We start from the raw sequence: 24,562 nt of genomic DNA, 5'->3' as shown, positions 1-24,562 counted from the left end.
AAAAAAATGGATCTGTATTTGGTCTACAATAATGAACGTATCGAAATGATTCATTGTTTCCCTGACAGGAGACACTTATTTTCACGATACGTTTTTTATTGTAGACCAAATACAGATTTAAATTTACATTTAAAGCACTTACTTTGTGATCTTCCATTTTATAATTAAAATGTAATTTTATTTTAAAATCACTACAAATATTTAATTATAATGTCTACCGGTTTCGAAGCTAACCGCTTCTTTATCAAGACTGATTAATACTAAAACTCTATCTACTAAACCATATTCAAAATATTTTGACGGTTAGTTACAGATTTAAATCTCTTTTTTGTACTGGGCTCAAGTAACACATCGCTCACTCCTTTCAAGAACGTCATAAATCAAAAAACTTGATTTTTCAGGAGAGCGTTTTTAAAGTTTAAAAATATAACACAATGTATTTAAATTAAATGTCAAGCCACTTATTGAACTTTTTACTGTGCAACAGATCTTTTTAGGTAAAACCTGAAAGTTTTTTCTCCATTTGAAAAATAATTATTATATTTAAAAAAATAATGAAACAATACCTTTTCTTCAAAATGCAAAAAACAACACTTTCTGCCCTGTAGCTGGTAAATATTAAGTTAAAAATATGTCTCTTTTGCTGGGATATATTGTAGTACATTTTTTGGGCATTCTGAAAACATCTACAACTGAAAATTGTCAATTTTTGATTTATGACGTTCTTGAAAGGTGAGTGATATGTAGTTAATAGACGGTTCAAGTAGCCCCGTCCTACAGTAACGATTTCTTTTCAAGAAATTGGTTTGAATTCGATCTACCATTCATATATAAATTGATCAGCCATGCAAATTTTAAAAGTATTTTTAGCAGTCGAAATTGTTAAAATATGCTTTCAGATTAAATCGAATTCCATTTCTGTATCCCATTGAAAACCGTGCTATTAAAAACTTTTTGTATCGGTATTTTGCTGTACATGAAATGATACAAATACTCCGCAACGTTGAATGGGTCGTTGGTCTAATACCATAGAAAAAACCAGCGGGCCGGGAGCCATATCGCTCACTCCTTTCAACAACATCATATATAAAAAAAAAAATTTCAGGAGATCGTTTTCAAAGTTTAAAGATATAGTAAAATGTATTAAAAATTAGTATCAAGCCACTTATTGAACTTTTTACTGTGCAACAGATCTTTTTAGGTAAAACCTGAATGTTTTTTTCTACATTTGAAAAATATTTAGTACATTTAAAAAAATAATTAAACAATACCTATTCTTTAAAATGCAAAAACAACACTTTCTGCCCTGTAGCGGGTAAATAGTAAGTTAAAAATATGCCGTTTTTGCTGAGATATAGTACATTTTCTGGATATTCCGAACATGCACAACTGAAAATTGACGATTTTTGATTTATGACGTTGTTGAAAAGAGTGAGCGATATGCGGTCCGAATTTGATCCGCTTTTAATGACGTTATATTTCATTTTATATTTGAAGCACTAACTACAAAGTTACAAGATTTTCCATTTTATAATTAAAATGTTACTTTGTTTTAAAATCACAATAAATATTTTATTATAACTTAATTATAATGTTTACCGGTTAGCTTTGAAACCGGTAGATTAATTACCACCCATTATTGTCGACCACACTTTACATATGAACCAATTTCGAAACATTGTTCTTGAACCATTAGAACTTCACTAGAGACATCTATTGGTGAGATGAAAAGATTTTGAATAGTGTAGTTGTCAATAATGGGTAGAATTGGTGAATGTTACACGCGTGTAAAGTGATCACTTAAACCAGCCTATGACGGTCGTCAGCCCCGTAAATCCCTAGACTTCCATATTCTTCTTCATCTTTGATGTAATATGTAATTATAAACTGTATTTCAGTAAATCAGTCCGTGTGATAGTTGAGGTTATGTTATTAAAAAATCCATAGTAAAATAAATTATTAATTTGATATCTTTTTCGAATTGTGTCGGGTTGTAGTTCCGAGGTTAGTGTCGAAAATTGAAAAGACTAGAGTAAAAAAAGAAGAAAAAAACAACAGTCGTTATAATGTGAATAGAATGTGGAAGAGGCGAAGAATGGTGAATGTTATACGCGTGTAAAGTGATCACTTAAACCAGCCTATGACGGTCGTCAGCCCCGTACATACCCAGACTTTCATATTTTTCATCATCTTTGATGAGATGTCAAAAAATAATATGAAAATAACTCCTGTAATTGGAGATAATCTTAAATAATAAATATTGTGAACCAGTATTTGGACACACTCAAAATGTTGTAAATATATTTTTTGTCAGTATTTAAACTCTCATCTTGATCTCGAGAATTGATCACATCGCTTTCGCGATATAAACGATAAAGTTAAAACTTCATCTATCCATGTATATTAACAGATTTTTCTATGTTGTTTTCAAATTGGTTTTTGAATGGCGGTGAATCCGATATTCGTTAATTCCGATTTCCTCTTGTCATAGTCTAAAACTAAGTCTGCATCACGTTTGTGTAGTTTTATACGGCGTCTTTCCTTATCTCGAGTTGCAGGGAAAAGAGTATAAAATTGGTTTTTCTCCATTTGCGAAAAGCAATTTCGTGTTTCCACTTTCTTCTTATCGCCATCTCTTCGCACATTCACTTGTCTTCTCCAACTACTTATTCAATCCTACTTATGTAACTGTTTACTTATTGTTTTTTTTACATTCCACATCGTTTAAAAAAACTGAATGAAAGGGAAGAGTAAAGGATTGTTTTGGAAGACAGATAAGTGTGGCGTTATATTATCTCTGCTTATAGATACTACTGCTACTACCATCACGCCGTTTCCCCGCAAGGGTAGGCAGAGAGGATGGAACGTAACACTCTTCAGTCTTGACATACTCTCATAGTCATACATGCCCTCCGATTACGCAGACTTTGGTGTAGACTTTTGACACCGCCAGATTTTAGGTTCTGATTGATGATTGATATATATATATATATATATATATATATATATATATATATATATATATATATATATATATATATATATATATATATATATATATATATATATATATATATATATATATATATATATATATATATATATATATATATATATATATATATATATATATATATATATATTTAATAAATGAAAACAACTTCTGTAATTGGAGATAATCCAGATTTTGTGAACAAGTATTTGGACACACTCAAAATATTGTACACAATAATATTTAGTATACTAACCGTGAAGCGCCTACACCAAACGCTTAGCCAACGGATGTCTCTGAGCCTCTTCCCAAGCGGTAGCTTCAGTATGACGTCACTTCCGTTGTGCGCGCTCAGAACCGGCGGCTCCCTGAAATGATACTGAAAGTTACTTTTCAAATCCAACTTCCTGAAATTTGTAATATGTGTATATATATATATGTATATATATATATATACACATATTATATTATATATATATTTATATATAGATATATATATATATATATATATATATATATATATATATATATATATATATATATATATATATATATATATATATATATATATATATATATATATATATATATATATATATATATATATATATATATATATATATATATATATATATATATATATATATATATATATATATATATATTCATTGTTATTCTAGCCCTGGATAAAAAAATGAACGATTAGAAAGGTATAAAAGTAATATTATAAATTTGCACGGTGATTGAAGAACTCATAAAATGAATTTATACTAATAGTCGCAGAAGGCCACCCCTATTCTTAGAGTCGGCAATAACATTTATTATCCGCAGTTAGAAGGGTGAAAATCATCCCCTTCCTCCGCTTTGTTGGACGCTACCCTTAGAGACACTTTCTCAAAGTGGATATTACAATTTTAAAATTATTTAAAAAATATTAAGATATTCATTTAAAAAAATAATTGTTGAGAGCTGACTTTAAATAATAAAAATCCGTATATCAAAAAATGTTTTGTTCCTGAAGTGGTTTTTTTGGTATACTATGGGCGCTTGTCCACTACATGGGATTTCACCGTCCGGCAGTCCGATTTTGAAAAATGAAAGCGACTACGACAGTTTAGCGTGATCGAATTTACGCGCAACGTGTTCACGCATCAATCAAGAGCTCCGATCCGAAGAAAGATGGACAAAAGCACAAGCCAATCCAAGCCAATCATTGTTTTAAAACGCTAACTGACGTGCCGGACGGTAAAATTCCGTGTAATTCCGTGTAGTGTACAAACGCCCTATATGAGCGCTTGTGCAGTACAGGAATTTTCCGTCCGGCACTCCGGTTAGCACGATAAAACGGGTCGGGTTAAGCTAAATGGGCGTAGTAGCTTTTATTTGAAAAAAAAACGAACTGTTGGACAGTAAAATTCCATTCCAATATACAAACATATATTATAAAAAAACAAAAAAAATCTAACATACATTAAAAAAACTTAAATTGAGCGTGAGCACACGACCAGCCCCGAGCGCGGCTGAACGCATTCTGATTTGAACGCTTGAGACAAGCTTGAGATCTAAGCCTTAATTGATTCGGCAGTCACTTGGTAATACCTGTCCATTTTTAATTTATGTTTTACTTGGTAAATTCGACTATTTTTTCAATAATTAATTGATTTTTTTTCCATGTTACACTTTTGTTCCGTGGCACGATGGTCCACCCTAGTGTCGACACTTCATCAAAAGCTCCGGTAGCGGGTTCATTTCCGGGAGTGCATTTAAATTTCAGTCCCTAGAGGGGCTGCTTCTACCCCCAAAGCAAGGGTCGTATTCAATGAAAGTGACCATTCTTCATTCAGTATGACGAGAATGAGTCGCGGCTCTGTGTACCCCACGGCTTCATTGTCTAGTGGTTAGCACGATTGTTGTTTGGCGAGCGTGTCTTCGCTGTTGCGGGACCGATGGCGTGGAAAGCTCTGCCACCGGTAGAAAGGCAAATTTAGAGCATTCGCAAGAATCTGCATGTTGATGCTGATCGTCAATTAATTAACGTGTTTGTAGTATCTAGAGTCGAATATTGTAATGGTATATAGACGGATCTACTAAAAAATAAAATGACTCTGAGATTGAGACTTGGCTTCACATACGGTGTTTGAAAATGATGCGGAATGCATCGAAACAGATTTTCATATTATTTTTCTGACATCTCATCAAAGATGAAGAAGAATATGGAAGTCTGGGCATTTACGGGCCTGACGACCGTCATAGGCTGATTTAAGTGATCACTTTACACACGTGTAACATTCACCAATTCTACCCATTATTGACAACCACACTTCTCAAGTTCTTGGAAGTTCTATAAATATGAACCAATTTTGAAAAATTGTTCTTGAATCACTAGAACTTCACTAGAGACACCTATTGGAGAGACGAAAAGAAGCTTTTTATTGAGCAGAAACTCTTTTATTAGTATGTGAGGTCGGAATCCTGGATTATAGTCACACACATGAGAAACCCCAGAAAATACCATTTTCATTTTTATTATTTAAGCTTATAATTTGACCAGATAATTTATTCACAACATTTTGAGTGTTTCCAAATACTTGTTCATAAAATCTGGATTATCGCCAATTACAGAAGTTATTTTCATATTATTAAATAATATGAAAATAACTCCTGTAATTGGGATAATCCAGATTTTGTGAACATGTATTTGGACACACTCAAAATGTTGTGAACAATAGATTTTATAAAACAGTAGTATTTACCAAATGAAATTTAAATTAAAAAAATGATAAATAATGAATGACATACTCGTACATAGATAATTAATAATCGATTTGTGGGGAAAATGAAATCATTCGGTTAAAATATTAAGTCAATCATTAAAACTAAACAAACGTGGGATTCTAAAATGAATTCGTTCAAAACCCGATTCGCTTTGAGTATTATTATGATTGCTTCGTTGTTAAGAACCCAGTTTAATTAATATGGAAATTTAAGAGCACTCGTGACGCTTTCGCCAGTTTTGGATCGAAGAACACAAAGCAGCCGACCAAATTTAATTGTTTTTCTTTGTTGTATACTTATGCCTTCCGATTCTCTTGACATTTTAAGAGATCGTCTTAAAAAATCCCGTGAACTATTGGAACTATTCAGAAATTTGTCATTATTACTTAGAATCAATTTTATCAGCAATATCAATGTTATTTGTTTTACCAGACACTGGATTATTCGCCCTACGGAGGAGATTTCAATTTTGAGCTGTTTCAAATTTTGCGAACAAGTATTTGGACATACTCAAAATGTTGTAAATAAATGGACTGGTGAAATTATAATTATAAAAATGAAAATTGTATTTTCTGGCGTTTCTCATGTGTGATTATAATCCAGGATTCGGACCTCACATACTAATATAAGAGTTTCTGCTTAGTAAAAAGCTTCTTTACATCTCATAAATAGATGTCTCTAGTGAAGTTCTAGTGATTCAAGAACAAGGTTTCTAAATTGGGTCATGTATACAGAACTTCCAAGAATTTGAGTAGTGTGGTTGTCAATAATGGGTAGAATTGGTGAATGTTACACGTGTGTAAAGTGATCACTTAAACCAGCCGATGACAGTCGCCAGCCCCGTAAATGCCCAGACTTCCATATTCTTCATCATCTTTGGTGAGATGTCAAAAAATAATATGTTTCAAATTGATGTGAAACATTAATCGTTCCTCTTTATATGAAAGAAGTGCATAGTGAACCGAACAAAATTGATGCAATGTTAATGGTCTCTTTTAGTTTATTTTTTACTATATTTTTTACTTCAGGTATCAGTACAGAATAATAGATATATAGTCCAGAATAATATGAAATAAATACTGAGGTGAAAAAACATAGGTATATTTATTTTGCCCCCTGGAAATAGAATCCCGGACCTCTAGCAAAGTAGCCAAATGTGCTTACTACTATACTATGGAGACGGACTAGACATATTGTGACCATTTACGTATGTTGTATGCTAAATGTTTAAATGGTGAAATAAATAATGAATACAAGGTTGAGATAGGCATTATCGATAAAATTAAGTAAAGTGTGTTGAGATGGTTTGACATGTGGAACAAATGAGTGAAGAAAGTACAGTTGAACTAAAGTTATGAGGCAAATGTCCTTGGAAATAGAAGCCAAATAAAACTTGGTATGATCAAGTATTTCAAATACTCAAGTACCCGCTGATTATTCCGACTCCTAACCTGACCATTTTCAAAAATGGTCAGGTTAGGAGTCGGAATAATCAGCGGGGTTGTATGAGGGCAAGAATGGACCCCACAAGATGGACCCCAAGAATTTTACGATGGAGACCTTGGGAGGGAGGTGTCGGAAGACCCCAAAAGAGATGGACATAGTTACTGTGGGGGGTAGAAACTGACTGTAAGCAGCAACCGATCGGATGAAATGGAAAGAAGGGGAAGAGGCCTATATCCAGCAGTGGAGCAAAGAGGGCTCATGAAGAAGATGAGAAGAAGAATGTATGAAGAAATTTCTTGTTACTACCGAGATGTTGAGATATCAATATAAATACCTCCTAAACGGAAACAAACCCAGAGTTTTTGAGCAAAGATTTGGACACATTCAAAATATTGTGACCATTATACTATTTACACCAACCCAGGTAGTCTCGCGATACTCGAGATGAAATTTTAAAGCTCTGACGAGCAAGATATGCAAGAAAATGACTAGGAATTGCAAGGCCAACATACCTGCCCACGTAGTCGAGACATGAAGCTCTGCTGAGCAAGATATGCAAGAATATGACTAGGAATTGCAAGTCCCACATACCTGCCCACGAAGTCGAACCGTGAAGCTCTATTGAAAAAAATATACAAGAAGATGACTAGGAATTGCAAGGCCAACATATCTGCCCACGTAGTCGAACCATGAAGCTCTGCTGAGCAAGATATGCAAGAAGATGACTAGGAATTGCAAGGCCAACATACCTGCCCACGTAGTCGAACCATGAAGCTCTACTGAGCAAAATATGCAAGAAGATGACTAGGAATTGCAAGGCCAACATACCTGCCCACGTAGTCGAACCATGAATCTCTGCTGAGCAAGATATGCAAGAAAACGACTAGGAATTGCAAGTCTCACATACCTGCCCACGTAGTCTTCTGGATAAGGTATGATGTATCCCTCTGGAGACGGGCGGGGGGAGTTGCCGACCCAGAAGAAGGCGTCGGGCCCCGTGCCGTCGTAGACGAACCCCCTGATGAAGAGGGTGCTCTCGTCCACCGCGTACACGGTGCCCCTTATGCCGTGCGCGAACTCCACGAGCGGACCTATCAGGCGCCCGAGGTACAGCTGCTTCCTCCCAGTCCTGTTCCCCTGGTTGTATCCTGTGGAAACAAAGACAATCATCAATATTTCAAGCAATAACTTTGTGATAAATCTTAAGGTTTATGAAACAAAGACAATTATCAATATTTAATTAAAATGTAACTTTAACAAACAAGGAAATACATAAAAATATATAATAAATAAATAAAATTAAACATTTTAAAAATACAGAAACTTACCAACTTTCCTGGGTCCATAATTACTATTCCACGCTAGACCTTTTAAAAATAGAAAAAGGATTTTTAAAATACAAATTACTTAACATTTGTACACATCCGAAAAAATCACACGCATTAAAAATAAAAATACAATACAAAAACAATATTAATAATGAAAATCTAGAGAGTAAGGCTCAGTATTTTATAAGTCGCAACTTAATTTATTGTTAATCCAGGTCACATTTTACGTAATTGAATTTTTTCTTAAAACCCCGATTTTGTATTGAAAAAATAAATTATTTATATCATTAGAGTTATTGAAAGTAAGGAGTAGTAATTGTTTATTATATATATATATATATATATATATATATATATATATATATATATACATATATATATATATATATATATATATATATATATATATATATATATATATATATATATATATATATGTATATATATATATATATATATATATATATATATATATATATATATATATATATATATATATATATATATATATATATATATATATATATATATATATATATATATATATATGTATATATATATATATATATATATATATATATATATATATATGTGTATATATATATATATATATATATATATATATATATATATATATATATATATATATATATATATATATATATATATATATATATATATATATATATATATATATATATATATATATATATATATATATATATATATATATATATATATATATATATATATATAAATTTATATTCCTAAAACCGAAAAAACTCCAATATATATTCTTTAAAAAATCGAGCTCGGAGTGACGTGTAACCTTTTATTATTTTTCATACATGTCTTTGAAAACAAAGTAATATATGTATGTATATGTAAAAACTTCTTATTTGTAATTTATCCTGTATTTACAAGCGGGTATAAATACTAAAGGAAATATAAAAAAAAACTTCTTCGGCGGTCGGTGCTGATTGAATTCTGTGTTTGTGAGTCATTCATATTTTTTTTTACATATAGAGTATTTTTTATTAACCTTTATCCGCACCCAAATGGTGCATAGGGACTGCATCATATAAACGCAGTGTTATCTTGATCGTAAACACATGAAGGAAAGTTTATCAGCCCTCCGCTTCAGGTACCAGTCCAGGGTAATATTGAATAATTATTAGGGTGAAAGAATCACTTATATTTATTTGACCCCCCCTTGATAATCGAACCCGGGACCTCCAGAACGGTTACCGAGCTTGCTGACCATTACACTACGGAGGCGAACAAGTTTGTGTTTGTGAGTAAGACCATAATACTGTATCGCAGAAAACCGGGTAATATTGGGAAAGAAAGGATCGAGAACAAAGGGAAAAGCAACAGTTTCACCCTCTCATACGATCGCAATATAATCTCACTAAAAGCGGGTGTGTGATATTATTTATCGGCGTTATAACTGTCCGCTTTATCGGCCGTGACGGGCGCGTGCGGCGCTCGGGGAGGCGCGCCGGGGGGCGTCGCGACGCCAAACTAATAGCATTACTTCTGCGAGATCTCGGGCACATTTTAAATTTAGTGCCGGCTTTCGTACAGAGCGCACATTCGTACAAGTTCTCTCGCAGTGAATCACCTAGCAAAATGCATGCTTATATGGAAAATCGTCCAACTCGTAACATTGCGCGAATTGCAAGGAAATAAGTACCGTAGAACGGGGCTACCTGAACTTTGATGTGTAACTTGAGCCCAGTACAAAAAAAACATTTAGATCGTGGTATCGTGACAATTAGTGTCACCTGTTAGGGAATCAATGAATCATGTCGATACGTTCATTATTATAGACCAAATACAGATTTTTTTTTGTACTGGGCTCAAGTAACACATCGAAGTTCAAGTAGTAGAACCCCCGTTCTACGGTAGGTACCTAAATTGACCATTTTTAAAACAAATTTATTTTTATAAAAAAAAAATACAACTAACCATCACGCCACTTCTCCGCAGGGGTATGCAGGGAAAATAGATAGGGAAAATAGGGGTAGGCAGGGAAAATAAATACTCGCCAATCTGAATTTGCTAACAATTTTTGCCTCTCCCACATTCATGTATCTTCTCGTACATACCAACCGATTATTTGGACTTATGACCTGACCTTAAGATAACTCCTGTAATCGAAGATAATCCAGATTTTGTGAACAAGTATTTGGACACACTCACGATGTTGTACATATTTAAGCATCTATTGTTTTGAGTGTGAGGATATTGAGAATAATACAATATATTTTTGCTGGTTTCACGTTAAGGAATTAAATAAATACGACGACCTACCCGGAAGTGAGACTGGCGGATAACGAAGTTTTGAAACGACCCCTGGCATTGGCCAGTGCACAATTCGATTTTTGGTATCAAGTTAGCCGACAATCCATAACGAAATTCCCAGTCAACCCTCGTGCAAACATGAGGAAATCACATTTATGAGCGATTTACCGACATACCGTGGCTGATCCACCAGTACAACCCAACTATTTTCACGAATTAAGGCCCAGTAATATGTATATAGATCGCCTCCGTAGGGTATTTTTTTAAAACTTTTATTTATTTAATATAGTTCCGTTAATATAGTTTTTGTCCGCCCCCGTAGTGTAATGGTCAGCACGTTCGGCTAGCGTTCTGGAGGTCCCGGGTTTGATTCCCAGAGGGGGGTCTAATAAATATAAGTGATTTTTCACTTTAATATTTATTAAATATTACCCTGGACTGGTGCCTGAAGTGGAGGGCTGATCACCTTTCCTGCGTGTGTTAACGATCAAGATAACACTGTGTTTATATAATACAGTGCCCTATGCACCATCGGGGTGCGGATAAGGGTATGAATGAAAAAAAAAATTATGTGTGTATATACCGAATGTGAAAAATACCTTCTGAATGAAGCAAATACTCGCTGAACAAAATATAAAAGCCGTTTCTTACAGCCCTAATCTGCGCGTTATATCTTTATCGGCATTATGATTTGTGGAGAATGGTAGGGGAGAATCATTATAGTATAGACGGGAGAAGAAAGGAGGTTGGAGGGAGCGGAACGGAGGGGAGGGCAGGGGGCTGAGCGAGAGCTTCAGGGATGCAGAGAAAATAAAAGGATATATAATATATGTAATATAATAATTATTATATACATATAGAGATTTATTCTATCAGACACTGGCTTATTCACCCTACATATCGAAGTCGTACAGGAGAAATGGCCAACTAACAAAATATAAAAATTTCATTAATTGATTCGGCAGTCACTTTGTGGTAAAATCTATCCATTTTTAATTAATGTTTTACTTAGTAAATACCACTATTTCTTAAAATCTACTGTAACATGTGTTTCGATGCATTCCGCATCATTTTCAAACACCGTATATAAAAAGTTAAGGAGGGCCATTTAAATCACTTTTGTTTGGCAAGAAAATAAACATCAATGCAGTTAGTCATTTTTAGCAAGTCAATATATTATACTTCCAAGTTTATAATCGCTTTGGGATTTCTTTTGGGCAATATTAAGCTAGTAAGGTATCAAATAGTCAATGATCACGTTTTTGTAAACCAATGCACTTGGTCACTTTCTCCTGTACGACCACGATATTAGGTATCACCCTATCGGAAGATGTTATAATTTTTGAAAATGGCGTCGTACGTCAATCGTATTAGTTATTTGTGAATTAAACAGCTGCAGTAAACAAACAAATTAATAAAACGGGCACAAATGTGTATCAACACTGGCGGCAACCACTTGACGGATATCATGTTTTCTTCTTAACAGAAAAAATTGTAAAATTCCAAATAAATATTTTCAATGCTCAATTTTTTTTTTAATTTAGGACATAAAAGTTATTCATAAACAAAATTGGAAGACTAATTTTGTATCACTTGGATCAATTTGTTTGTTTACTGCAGCTGACTAGTTTACAAATGTTTAATATAATTGACATACGACGCTATTTTGCGCCACCCTGAATATAGTAAAAAAAATACACACACACACATATATATATATATATATATATATATATATATATATATTATATATGTAATACGAAAAAAGGACAAAATATGAAAAAATATAGAATAAAATAAGTGTTGGGTTGTGGTCCCGTGGTTAGTGTCGCGGACTCTTAAGTCAGAGTTTCTCGGTTCGAACCCACTGTACCACAATTTAATACCTATTTCTAATAATGAGCTGCTAAGGTTCACATAAATAGTATGAAATTGAAATATTTGTGTGAATAGTGAAAACACAAATATTTCTCTTTTTTAAAACATAAAAAACAATAATATATGGTGATATATGGTATGTATTTCCATTCGCTAAGTATTTATCTTAAAACAGCTGTATGATTTTGTACCAACCCTCGAACAATCTGTACGCGGGGATGGCGGATCAAACAAGAACATCAATCAGTCGGAAAAGCTGGAAAATATAATAAGAATCCCCTAGCGTGACTGCCCCTGTGTGGGTGTGTCTATATAGCAAGCAGTGGTCGGTAGTGGTAACAGTCCCATAGAATACTAGAAGGCAGTGGTTTAGATATTTGATACTGTATGAGTCACCTCGTGAGAGAAGAAATTTACTGTGGATGCTGTTTTAGGGGAGAGAGATCACATATTGGACCAATATGAACATTGTGGTTCGTTGCGTTTCAGTAAAAAAAGTGTTGCATTTTTAAGCACCACAATGATGCGGAATGTATCGAAGACGGTGTATTTTTTTAAAATTACCTAACGTCCAAGTGACTCTGAAATCTAGCTACGGCTTATGCAACACCGCTTATCATGTCCCTACTCAGGATTCAACTTTATAAGTTTCATAGCCTATGAGTGGATTTACTCTTTATGTTTAAAGTTACTTTAATTTCTTGCAATTCATGAGTGAAAATTCTAGGTAAAAACACTCGCTATCTCGCTAGAGGCATGAATTGAAACCCATGTCGTAGTAAATTTGAATAAATAGTGTGATTTACTTAGTAAAACTTTAGTTAAAAATTGTAAGATTAAACCACAAAGTAAATGCCGAATCAATTAATGATAAAAGTGTAGCGCTCAGTATTTTTACAGGTAATTGGGGATTTCATGTCGTTGAGTGATTATATCTACTAGACATTACGCCGTTTACCGCAGGGGTAGGCAGAGAAAATAAAACGCCACACCAATCTGTCTTTGCACCCAATCTTCTCCCTTCCATATTCATACATACACAAGCCGATTTCAATGACTCGTGACCTGACCACATTCACATATTTAAAATACTTGATCATGCCAAGTTTTTATCGGTCTTTCTCTATTTCCAACACCTATTTCCAACTTCATTCGCCTTATTTAATTGTTTTTCTGTTTCATCATTTTCATTTTGTTACATCATTTCAAAACACCCTTATTATTTTTTCGAAAATACTTATCTCAGCCTTGCATTATTTCCTCATTTTACGCTATTCCAACATCCATCAAATATTGTTTTGCTACATATTTGTCTATAAGATTGAATTTCGACTGCTTTCAATCTACTTTTATCCTTTTATTCTTTTCTAAAAAAATCAATTATTTTGAAGTGATAATAGCAGTAGTTGGAATAATCGGCGGATGAGGAAGAGGCGAAGATTGCAAATAAACATATGGTGTGGCGTTCTATTAACTCTGCCTAACTTTGCGGTAAACGGTGTGTAAGTTAGTTAGTCGGTAAGTTAAAAAATAAAAGAATGCATTAGACAATAAAAGTAGTCAACCGTATGCATACAAATAAGATTTTCTACGTTTTAAATGTTAATAATTCATTTCATTAATTGATTTGGCAGTCACTTTGTGGTAAAACCTATCAATTTTTAATTGATGTTTTACTTTCACGGTGTTTGAAAATGATGCGCAATGCATCGAAACACGTGTCACAGTAGATTTTAAGAAATAGTGGTATTTACTAAGTAAAACATTAATTTAAAAAGGTTAATAATTCAATTTAGCAATGAAAACACGAGCTCAAAACATAATTTTTCTTTAATGTTTTCCGCAGATACTTTGTGGTACATTTTATAAACTTTATAAAATTAATAAACTTTGTTTTCACCACTTTTTAAAAAAGTGGTGAAAACAAAGTTAATTTATTTTATAAAGTTTGAAAATATACTGTTTGACTAGGAATTCCAAGAAAAGCTGTGTAAATTTCACAATGACGGACATCGCCGTTCGAAAGACACTCTCGATTTTTCCCGCTAATTTTGTCTTAGCGTCGCAAGGCGCAATGAAAAGCGCGGGACGCATCCCCCAACTGTGTTGCCATGGCGAAAAAACACCGGATCACTATTTGCATCTCTTTGAATGAGTTGTCACCCCCGGCTATATCGTCTGCCGGTAGGTACCCAGGAATTTATATTATCATTTGGTCGTGGAAGGGTAGCTACCCCACAACCAACAAGTGTTCGTGAGAAGGGAATGCCGAACGCATGATGTCTTCATTTGAATATACTAAATACGTCAAAGGGGAATTAATGAGGGTAGGTACTCACCGGATTTGATACATTTCACGTTGCACTGTGCGTTATTTGGGAACGAATTATATTGGGGTTAATTTAAATTTATATATAATAAAATTCACAGAATTTTAAAGTTAGGGTACATATTATTAACAATTGTAATTTAATGTGTTTATTAAACACTGGATTTTCACCCTAAGGAGTTATACTATGGGCGCCTTAACAGAGACGAAAGATATTTTTTATGCGAGGGAAATATGGAAATATATACAACGACCTGGCACTGACTGGCTTAAATGACCATTTTATATCCATTCACCGTTCTACACATTTTTTTTCAAGTTTACCGAAATAAATGAAAGAAAAGCAGATTAAAAAAAAAAGTTGTTAAATTAAGTATCTATCCATCTCTGAAGAAGACAAGATATTTACCGATTAAAATCGGAGAAATAGTACCAATATAAAAGTGGTTTGAAACAAAATCAGTGTTTTATTTATATTGGTAAATTTTATAAAAATATGAATTATCTAATTGACAATCACGCCGCTTTTCCACGAGGAGAGAATACAACGCCACATCACTCAGCTTTTAAAATTTATTTGCCTCTTCCACATTCGTGCATCTTCTCATACAATAAAAACACAAATATATATATTTTTTTTAAATAAATAAATAAAATTAAAACTTAACGTCTCCATCCCCTCTCACTTCAAACTTCACTTTACTCAATTACCCACTTCTTTATCCCGAATACTCACCTAACTACGAATATTTCTCTATTTTAAGTTAAGTACATATCCATCCCTGAAGATGATAAGATGGTTTTCGAAACCAGGTGGAAAAAGTACCAAAAAGAAAAGTGGTTAAAAACAAAGCTTGAGTTTCATTTTATAAAGATTTTATTTTTGTAGATCGTGACTGCTCTAGCATTAAGTTATATTAAAGCGACCGAAATCAAAGATTTTAGATTCAGAAGGTTTTAATAGTTTGTACTAAACATCTCACATAACTACCACCCTTTTAAAAGCCCATACATAGCACACACCCCATAGCCGAACACTTAACGCCTGGAGCGATAATCGATCCAGTGATTTAGCTCGTATGGCTGTGGAGAACGAGAAACATTTGAATTTTGGAAGCTCTGTATAAGAAAAATTCACAGTAAAACTTATATTATTAGTTAGTCATAGGCTGGTTTAGGTGTTCACTTAATGAAAATAATGCTTAATATTCCGAGACGGATGTTTTACAAAGATAATGGGCGTTATATTGAATTTTATAAAAAAAGTAGGGATTAAAGAAAATACATCGCTCACTCCTTTCAAGAACGTCATAAATCAAAAAACTTGATTTTTCAGGAGAACGTTTTTAAAGTTTAAAAATATAATACAATGTATTAAAAATAAATATCAAGACACTTATAGAACTTTTTACTGTGCAACAGATATCTTTAGGTAAAACCTGATGGTTTTTTTCTCCATTTGAAATATATTAAGTATATTAAAAAAAAATTAAACAATACGTTTTCTTCAAAATGCAAAAACAACACATTCTGCCCTGCAGCGGGTAAATATCAAGTTAAAAATTTGCCGCTTTCGCTGGGATATAGTACATTTTTTGGGCATTCTGAAAACATGCACAACTGAATATTTACGATGTTTGATTTATGAAGTTCTTGAAAGGAGTGAGCGATATATTCATATTGGTACTACACATACCGTCAGCGTGCATACCTGCCCACATCATTTATTCTTAAGACTTGCAAACTCGTCAAGTTGGCAAGACTGAGCAGCGCGCTGTCATAGTCTGAGCGTGCGATGTGTACTCAAGTTTTCAGACAAGATTTTCAATACTACTTTGAATCAGGAGTACAACTTCGAATAGATTTTTAAAAATTCTAACTTATGAACAAAGTTTTTTTCGTTAATCAGTTTATATTATACAAATTATTTCACCCCACCACATGCAAAAAGAAAGATTTTAAATAAATAGAAAATCAAGTAAAAAAAAAACAGAAAAAACACTAAATTCGCAAAATTACTTTAAAATTCAATACGTAGTCTGAGCGCGCGATGTATACTCAGGTTTTCAAAAAAGATTTTCAATACGACTTTGAATCATGAGTAAAACTTTGAATACATTTTTTTAAATTCTATTTTTTTATAAAATACAATGTAACGTTTAATTTCAAGTTCACCTTTAAGAAAAAAAGTATAATCTTGGGGAAGGATAATAAAGAAAGAAACGTCTGTGACAATACTATCTATCGTAAGAATCCTAACTGTCCATCAAACCTCCTCCCTTAGCTTTTCCCTCTGCCTCCTTCCCTAAACTCCTTTTTTCCTTTGCCCTCCTTATTATCATCAATTTGGAATTTATGTTTTTTTAATGTTCAAGCACCATCTACCCTCTCTGATTGTAAACAGCTATATATTGTATCAAACGTTTTGACCAATATCACTAGTCTGTTTTTGGTCGGTTGGAAGATACTGATTTTTAGCAACAAGCCCGCCAATGTACTTATTTTTTTCTGTACATGGAGTTTGAATAAAAAAAATAAAGGATATTTAAAATGAGTATGGTTATAAGAGTTTAGAACAATGAATAATACGAGTATTAAAAATAATTAGCAAAGATAATACAAATAAATTTAAGGAAGGAGTAGAAACCAAATTTTCTGTTGTTACAGAAAAGTATTTTCAAAGGAGGAATTACGCAATATTTTCATTGTTAGCCCGCGAAAATCTGGCTAATCCCTCGTAAGCAAAATTTAATAGTATTTATGTATTTATTTATTTACTCTCTTACCCGGTTTCGCCCGTGTTCTGTAATTTCGTACTTTTCCAATTCCGTTATAAATTTTAGTTTTTTATGACATCTCAATATAGGTGAAGAAGAATATGGCAGTCTAAGCATTTACAGGGCTTACGACCGTCATAGGCTGCTTTAAGTGATCACTTTACACGTGTAACGTTCACCAATTCTACTTATTATTATTGTAAAATTGGTGGATGTTTAAAGTGTAAAGTAATCACCCAAACCAGCCTATGACGGTTGTCAGCCCCGTAAATGCCCAGACTTCCATATTCTTCTTCATCTTTGATGACATGTCAAAAAATTATGTGAAAATAACTCCTGTAATTCGAGATAATCCAGATTTTGTGAACAAGTATTTGGACACACTCAAAATGTTGTAAATTACTTTTTATCATAAGAATCCTAACTGTCCATCAAACCTCCTCCCTTAGTTTTTCCCTCTACCTTCTTCCTTAAATTCCCTTTTTCCTTTGCTGTCCTTATTATCATCTTTTGTAATTTATGTTTTTTTTGTATGTTATTTTTAATTAATATTTTATAATGTTCAAGTACTATCTACCCTCTGATTGCAAACGGCTACATATATATGGTATCAAACGTTTTGATCAATATCACTAGTCTGTTTTTGGTTGGTTGGAAGATATTGCTTTTTAGCGATTCGATATGAGATGTCAAAAAAATAATATGAAATATAACTCATGTAATTAGAGATAATCCAGATTTATGAACAAGTATTTGGACACACTCAAAATGTTGCGAATAAACTATTTCTTAACGTAAATCGTACATTGTCCGACTCCATCTCTAATACGTTGACAAGGAACGCAGTCTTCCCGCGCTAATCCCGCAGTGTTGCCAGCCCAAGATAAATAATTCCATTACAGGGATTTATTTTGTTTCGAGTAATCGGGGGATTTGCGGAACAAACTGCCAACACCGGAGCCGGCCCCCTTCGCTTTGTTTGGGGTGGCCACACTTCGAGAGCTTTCTAGAAACGGGACCGAGGTACCTACCCGTTACTCGGAAGGCAGACTAGCATGGCAACACATTAAATTGGAAATTATCAACCTGCATTTAGTGTTAAAACTATAGAATTGATTGGATAGAAATAACGTATCCTTCGATTATTTCGACTCCTGACTACTTTCTAGTATTTGGAATACTTGCTCAAGTTTTCCTAGGTCTTCCTCAGCTTCTATTACCAACCACATTCACTCATAAATTTAAAATTATCGGCGGGTAGGCATGAATATGGAAGAGGCGAAGCTTGTGAAGACAGATTGGTGTGGCCTTCTATTCTCTCTGTCTATCCCCGAGACGTTATGGTTAGTTAATTAGAAATAACAATAAACCTTTTTTTTAAACCTTTATCCGCACCCAATGGTGAATAGGGCACTCGCATCGTAGAGACGTAATGTTATTTTGATCGTTAATTGCATGAAGGCAAGGTGATCAGCCTTGCGCTTTAAGTACTAGTCCAGGGTGATTTTAATTAAATATGGGAGTGAAAATCTCCCAAATTTATTTTGACCCCCCCGGGAATCAAACCCGGGGTCTCCAGCACGGTAACCAAACGCACTGACCACTACACTACTGAGGTGGTCATTTTTTAATGTGTTTAAATAAACGTTACCAAAATCTTTCATATTTAATTAAAGGTTTGGTCATGTGGAACGCATGAGTGAAGAAAGGCAGGTAAACATATGTATAAAGCGAATGTTATTGGAAATAGATGCAGAGGAAGGGCAAAATAAACTTGACATATACTTTTACATATACTTTTTTGTCTATTTATAGGCCACCTAATACGAACAAATTAATTTTCATAAAAAAATACATTATTTTTTTACATTTCTTCAAAGATGAAGAAGAATATGGAAGTCTGTGCATTTACGGGGCTGACGACCGTCATAGGCTGGTTTAAGTGATCACTTTGCACACGTGTAACATTCACCAATTCTACCCATTGTTGTCAATAATAACTTAAACCAGCTCATGACGGTCATCAGCCCCGTAAGTACCCAGACTTCCATATTCTTATTTATCTTTGATGAGATGTCAAAAATAATATGGTACCTAATTTAATTGTTTATTACATCAAACTAAGGTAATAAATCCGGTGCTCTTGGTTCTAAGTCAGGGTGATATTAAACAAAAATGATAACCAATAACTAACTACTACGCCACTTCTCCACAGGGGTAGTCAGAGAGAATAGAACGCTACACCAATCTGTGTTTGTAAACAATTCATATTTATAGAACCTCCAAGAATTTGAGTAGTGTAATTGTCAATAATGGGTAGAATTGGTAAATGTTACACGTGTGTAAAGGTTCACTTAAACCAGCCCATGACGGTCATCAGCCCCGTAAGTGCCCAGACCATTTTCTTCTTTATCGTTGATGAGATGTCAAAAAATAATAAGTTTAAACTTCATCTATCCATGTATGTTAACAGATTTGTCCATGTTGTTTTCAAATTGTTTTTTGAATGGCGGTGACATCCGATATTCGTTATTTCCGATGTTCTCTTGTCATAGTCTAAAACTAAGTCTGCATCACGTTTGTGTAGTTTTATACGGCGCCTTTCCTTATCTCGAGTTGCAGGGAAAAGAGTATAAAATTGGTTTTTCTCCATTTGCGAAAAGCAATTTCGTATTTCCACTTTCTTCTTATCGCCATCTCTTCGCACATTCACTTGTCTTCTCCAACTACTTATCCAATCCTACTTATGTAACTGTTTACTTATTGCTTTTTACATTCTACAACGTTTAAAAAAAAACAAAATGAAAGTGGAAGAGGCGAATATTGTTTTGGAAGACAGATAAGTGTGGCGTTTTTCTACCCATTATTGACAACAATGATGAGATGTCAAAAAATAATATGTTAAAAATCAACTTTAAAAAAAACTGTTACTTTTTTCAGTCAATGCAAAAAGATGGTAAGTATTTTTTTAAAAGTATTTGTTTCATCCCCCTGGGAATCGACCTCGAGATCTCCAACATGGTAGCCAAACGCGAGACATTAAAACATACACAAAATCAATATTTCGATCTCACATTGTTTTATAATATTATTTTCTCGAGTCTGTCTTATTTTTTCTTCCATTTCAATTCACCGATTTCCTGAGTAATAAACGAATACAGAAGTAAAATAAAATCGAAAAGAGAAAATTTTGAACTTAAAAGAGAACAAAGAATTTCTCGAAGAAAGCTAATGAGGTAATGAGCTTTGAAGAAAAGTTTTTTTTAGCCAAATGTTTTTTTTTAAGAATCCTTCGGAAAGTATTTAACAAAAAATATTTTTAAGTCGGCATGTGCGTAGGCATCAAAGTATCAATACAATAAGTATTGAAGACTTAAATAATTAACATATTTCGAGCGAAATTATGAAATTCAAAGAAAATATTCCAGCAAAAGAGATCTTCTTACATGTTTTTTTTATAACATTTTTTAAAAATTATTTTATCATTTCGTACCAACTTACAATAAATACATTATAGAGAGTGATATGATCTTTAAAAAAAACTAAAAATGCATTTCACTTTTTCAAAATTTTATTTTTATACAAATCGCTCACTCCTTTCAACAACATCTTAATAAAAAATAAAGATTTTTCCGGAGATCGTTTTTAAAGTTTAAAAATTTAATGAAATATATTAAAAATTAATATCAAGCCACATATTGAACTTTTTACTGTGCAACAGATCTTTTTACGTAAAACCTGAATGTTTTTTTTTTCCATTTGAAAAATATTTAGAATATTAAAAAAAAATAATTTAGCATTACCTTTTCTTAAAAATGCAAAAATAACACTTTCTGCCCTGAAGCGGGTAAATATTAAGTTAAACATATGCCACTTTTGCTGGGATATAGTACTTTTTCTGGGCATTCCAAAAACATGCACAACTGAAAATTGACGATTTTTGATATATGACGTTGTTGAAAGGAGTGAGCGAAATGTCAAATCGTAATAATTTTATTTTTATGACCCGAAGATGAAATGATTTTCCGAAACCGGTAGTCACGAATAAGTGTTTATAAAAGGGGTATTACACAAAGTGAACAATAGATGATAAGGATAATGTTTTATAGCTATAACACAAAGTCATCAATGCTTTTACAATGATTAAAGAAAACACTTTGTTTTTTACCACTTGAGTTTTATTATAGACTACATGTTTCAGCAGTTAAACTTCCATCATTCAGATCTGTATAGTAACTAAAATATAAAATATATATATAAAATTGTTCTATACAGACCTGAATGATGGAAGTTTAACTTCTGACTCATGTAGTCTATAATAAAACTCAAGTGGTAAAAAACGAAGTGTTTTTTCTAATCATTGTAACATGTCTTACCACAAAGTTAATGCCGAAACAATAAATAAAATATCAATGCTTTTAATAAATTTAAAAAAAAAACACATTTGTTTGCTTAATCATTTCTACTATCTTCTTTTCCCAAATTCATTTACATTGAAGCGCCTTGAGATAATATTTTACGAAAATGGCGCTATATTAATTATTCAATTTTTTTATTGTTATTACTATCATAATCGTAACAAACGTTGTAAAAAACCCCTAACTCACAACCCAGCAAATTTCCCAACCACGACATGACCTTAAAACAACAATACAATGCAGCACATTGCATAATTAAAACACCCTTATGATGCAGCAAATTTGATCCAACATAAAGGTTTTTTTTAATAACATATATTTGAAGCACTAACCTTGTGATCCTTTGTGTCCGCCTCCGTAGTGTAATGGTCAGCACGCTCGGCTGCCGTTCTGGAGGTCCCGGGTTCGATTCCCAGGGGGGTAAAATAAATATAAGTGATTTTTTCACTCAAATATTTATTCAATATTACCCTAGACTGGTACCTGAAGCGGAGGGCTGATTACCTTTCCTTCATGTGTTTACGATCAAGATAACACTGCGTTTATATGATGCAGTGCCCTATGCACCATTGGGGTGCGGATAAGGGTTTGAAAAAAACTTTGTGATTTTCCATTTTACAATTAAAATGTAACTTTGTTTTAAAATCACTCTAAGTATTTATTATAATGTCTACCGGTTTCGACGCTAACCGCTTCTTTATCAAGACTCATTAATACTAAAACACTATCTACTAAACAATATTCAAAATATTCTGATGGTTAGGGAACGAAGCTTAGGTAGATCTCAAGTGGCTTTATTTTTTTGTTGATTGGCAGTTACAGGCAAAAGGGATCAGGGATGATGAGTGATTGGAAACATATTTAATGACGGACTTTTAGCAAAATCATTTACTTGTGTATTTATTAGTTGTAAATTATTATTAATTGCCTTTTTAATTTCTAATATTTCGAAGTATATTTTAAATTTATTTGTTTCATACATAAGTACATTTTTTTTACTATTTGTATTACGACTCTTTAGGCATGGTCTGTGTTGAGCAGAAATACTTACGTTAATATATTATTAGATTAAAACCAATATTTTTAGCTTTTCCACTTTATTTTTTTATTTGACCAGCGACCGGGTTTCGTCGTTACAGACATCATCAGACTGGTCTGATGATGTCTGTAACGACGAAACCCGGTCGCTGGTCAAATAAAAATAAAGTGGAAAAGCTAAAAATATTGGTTTTAATCTAATAATATATTAAAAATGCAATTCCATCACGAAGTGTCAGTGGATAATATAAAACTTACGTTAATGTAATATTTTTTTTTATTATTATTTTATATATTTTTTAATTATTAGATTATATACATTACAAACAATAGATACAGTATAAAGGTTTTACAATAGAATTATTACACCTGGACTTTAATTTATTCACTTTCTACCTTGTCCCTTCCAACGAGAAGCAACCATCGACGGACACTGTTCTTAAAGACATGATCACTACTGGAATTCTTAATGATTACGCGCAGAAAACTAAATATCCTTATTTATTTGTTTATTTATTTATTTATTTATTAGTACTAGTATTAAATTTGTTTAATTATAATTCCTAAATTTCATACTTCGCTGAAAATCGATGGTGACCTAGACCCTCTTTCAGCCGAAGGTTTCCAATGTCACAAAAACGGGAAACAATTTAACATCATTCACAAAAGATTCAATTACGTAAAAGACAAATTAAATTTCCCTCCGGGTGAAACTTGATTTTTTCATTAAGCAAATCAAATTTCTGAGGGTGGTTCCGAGAATCCAGCCAAATTACAGGTGTAATTTTGTTTTGTGCGCAAGGAGGGTAGGTTTTTCTTATACAATACGCGACCGATTTTCCGCTGTCGAATTTAATGGGAAGCGGATTATCTGGGACACTCGAGACATTGAAAAATATTATATTTTAATTTTACCTTTGTTTAATTTTTTTTATATTTTCTGATCAAACGGGAAATCGATTATACGGGATTTTCATGATCCCTCTCAGAAAATCGGGAGTGCACTGTACAAGATATGTATTTGTTGAATAACTCACTGACCTATTTTCCTGAAAAGACTCGAGAGGTGAAGTGGTAGGGCTGGAGAGCTAATAAGTTGAGTGTTAAAGCCGTGTCGCTCTTTTATTATACATCGAAATTAATAATAAAACAATAAAAAATAATAAAAAATACATTAAAACGGAAAAATATTAATTTTTGATATGTCAACAAGGATGAAGAAGAATATGGAAGTCTGGGTATTAATAGTATTGAGTCAAATATCAATAACCTAT

At 32.9% G+C, this 24,562-nt stretch overlaps 1 protein-coding gene across 2 annotated transcripts in view; it reads right to left on the bottom strand.

Moving 5' to 3' along the window:
• Positions 1 to 24,562, bottom strand: part of LOC148303291 (protein Skeletor, isoforms B/C-like) — a 95,526-nt gene that overhangs the window by 28,634 nt on the left and 42,330 nt on the right. Inside the window, exons 2-4 of one of the 2 annotated variants that reach the window (XM_088270230.1) lie at positions 8,542 to 8,580; positions 8,121 to 8,361; positions 3,249 to 3,360 (exon numbers count right to left, since the gene is read on the bottom strand). In XM_088270230.1, coding sequence (XP_088126356.1) covers positions 3,249 to 3,360; positions 8,121 to 8,361; positions 8,542 to 8,580 — 392 coding nt within the window. The remainder of the gene's footprint in view (positions 1 to 3,248; positions 3,361 to 8,120; positions 8,362 to 8,541; positions 8,581 to 24,562) is intronic. The other variant, XM_088270231.1, reaches the window with a different exon arrangement.

The sequence above is a fragment of the Brachycentrus maculatus genome, unplaced genomic scaffold, assembly GCF_059751285.1.
Source record: "Brachycentrus maculatus isolate JH-2025_06_01 unplaced genomic scaffold, ASM5975128v1 h1tg000374l, whole genome shotgun sequence".
Taxonomy (NCBI): Eukaryota; Metazoa; Arthropoda; class Insecta; order Trichoptera; family Brachycentridae; genus Brachycentrus; species Brachycentrus maculatus.
Note: the sequence above shows the minus strand (reverse complement) of the source record. Positions and strands in the feature narration are given on the sequence as shown.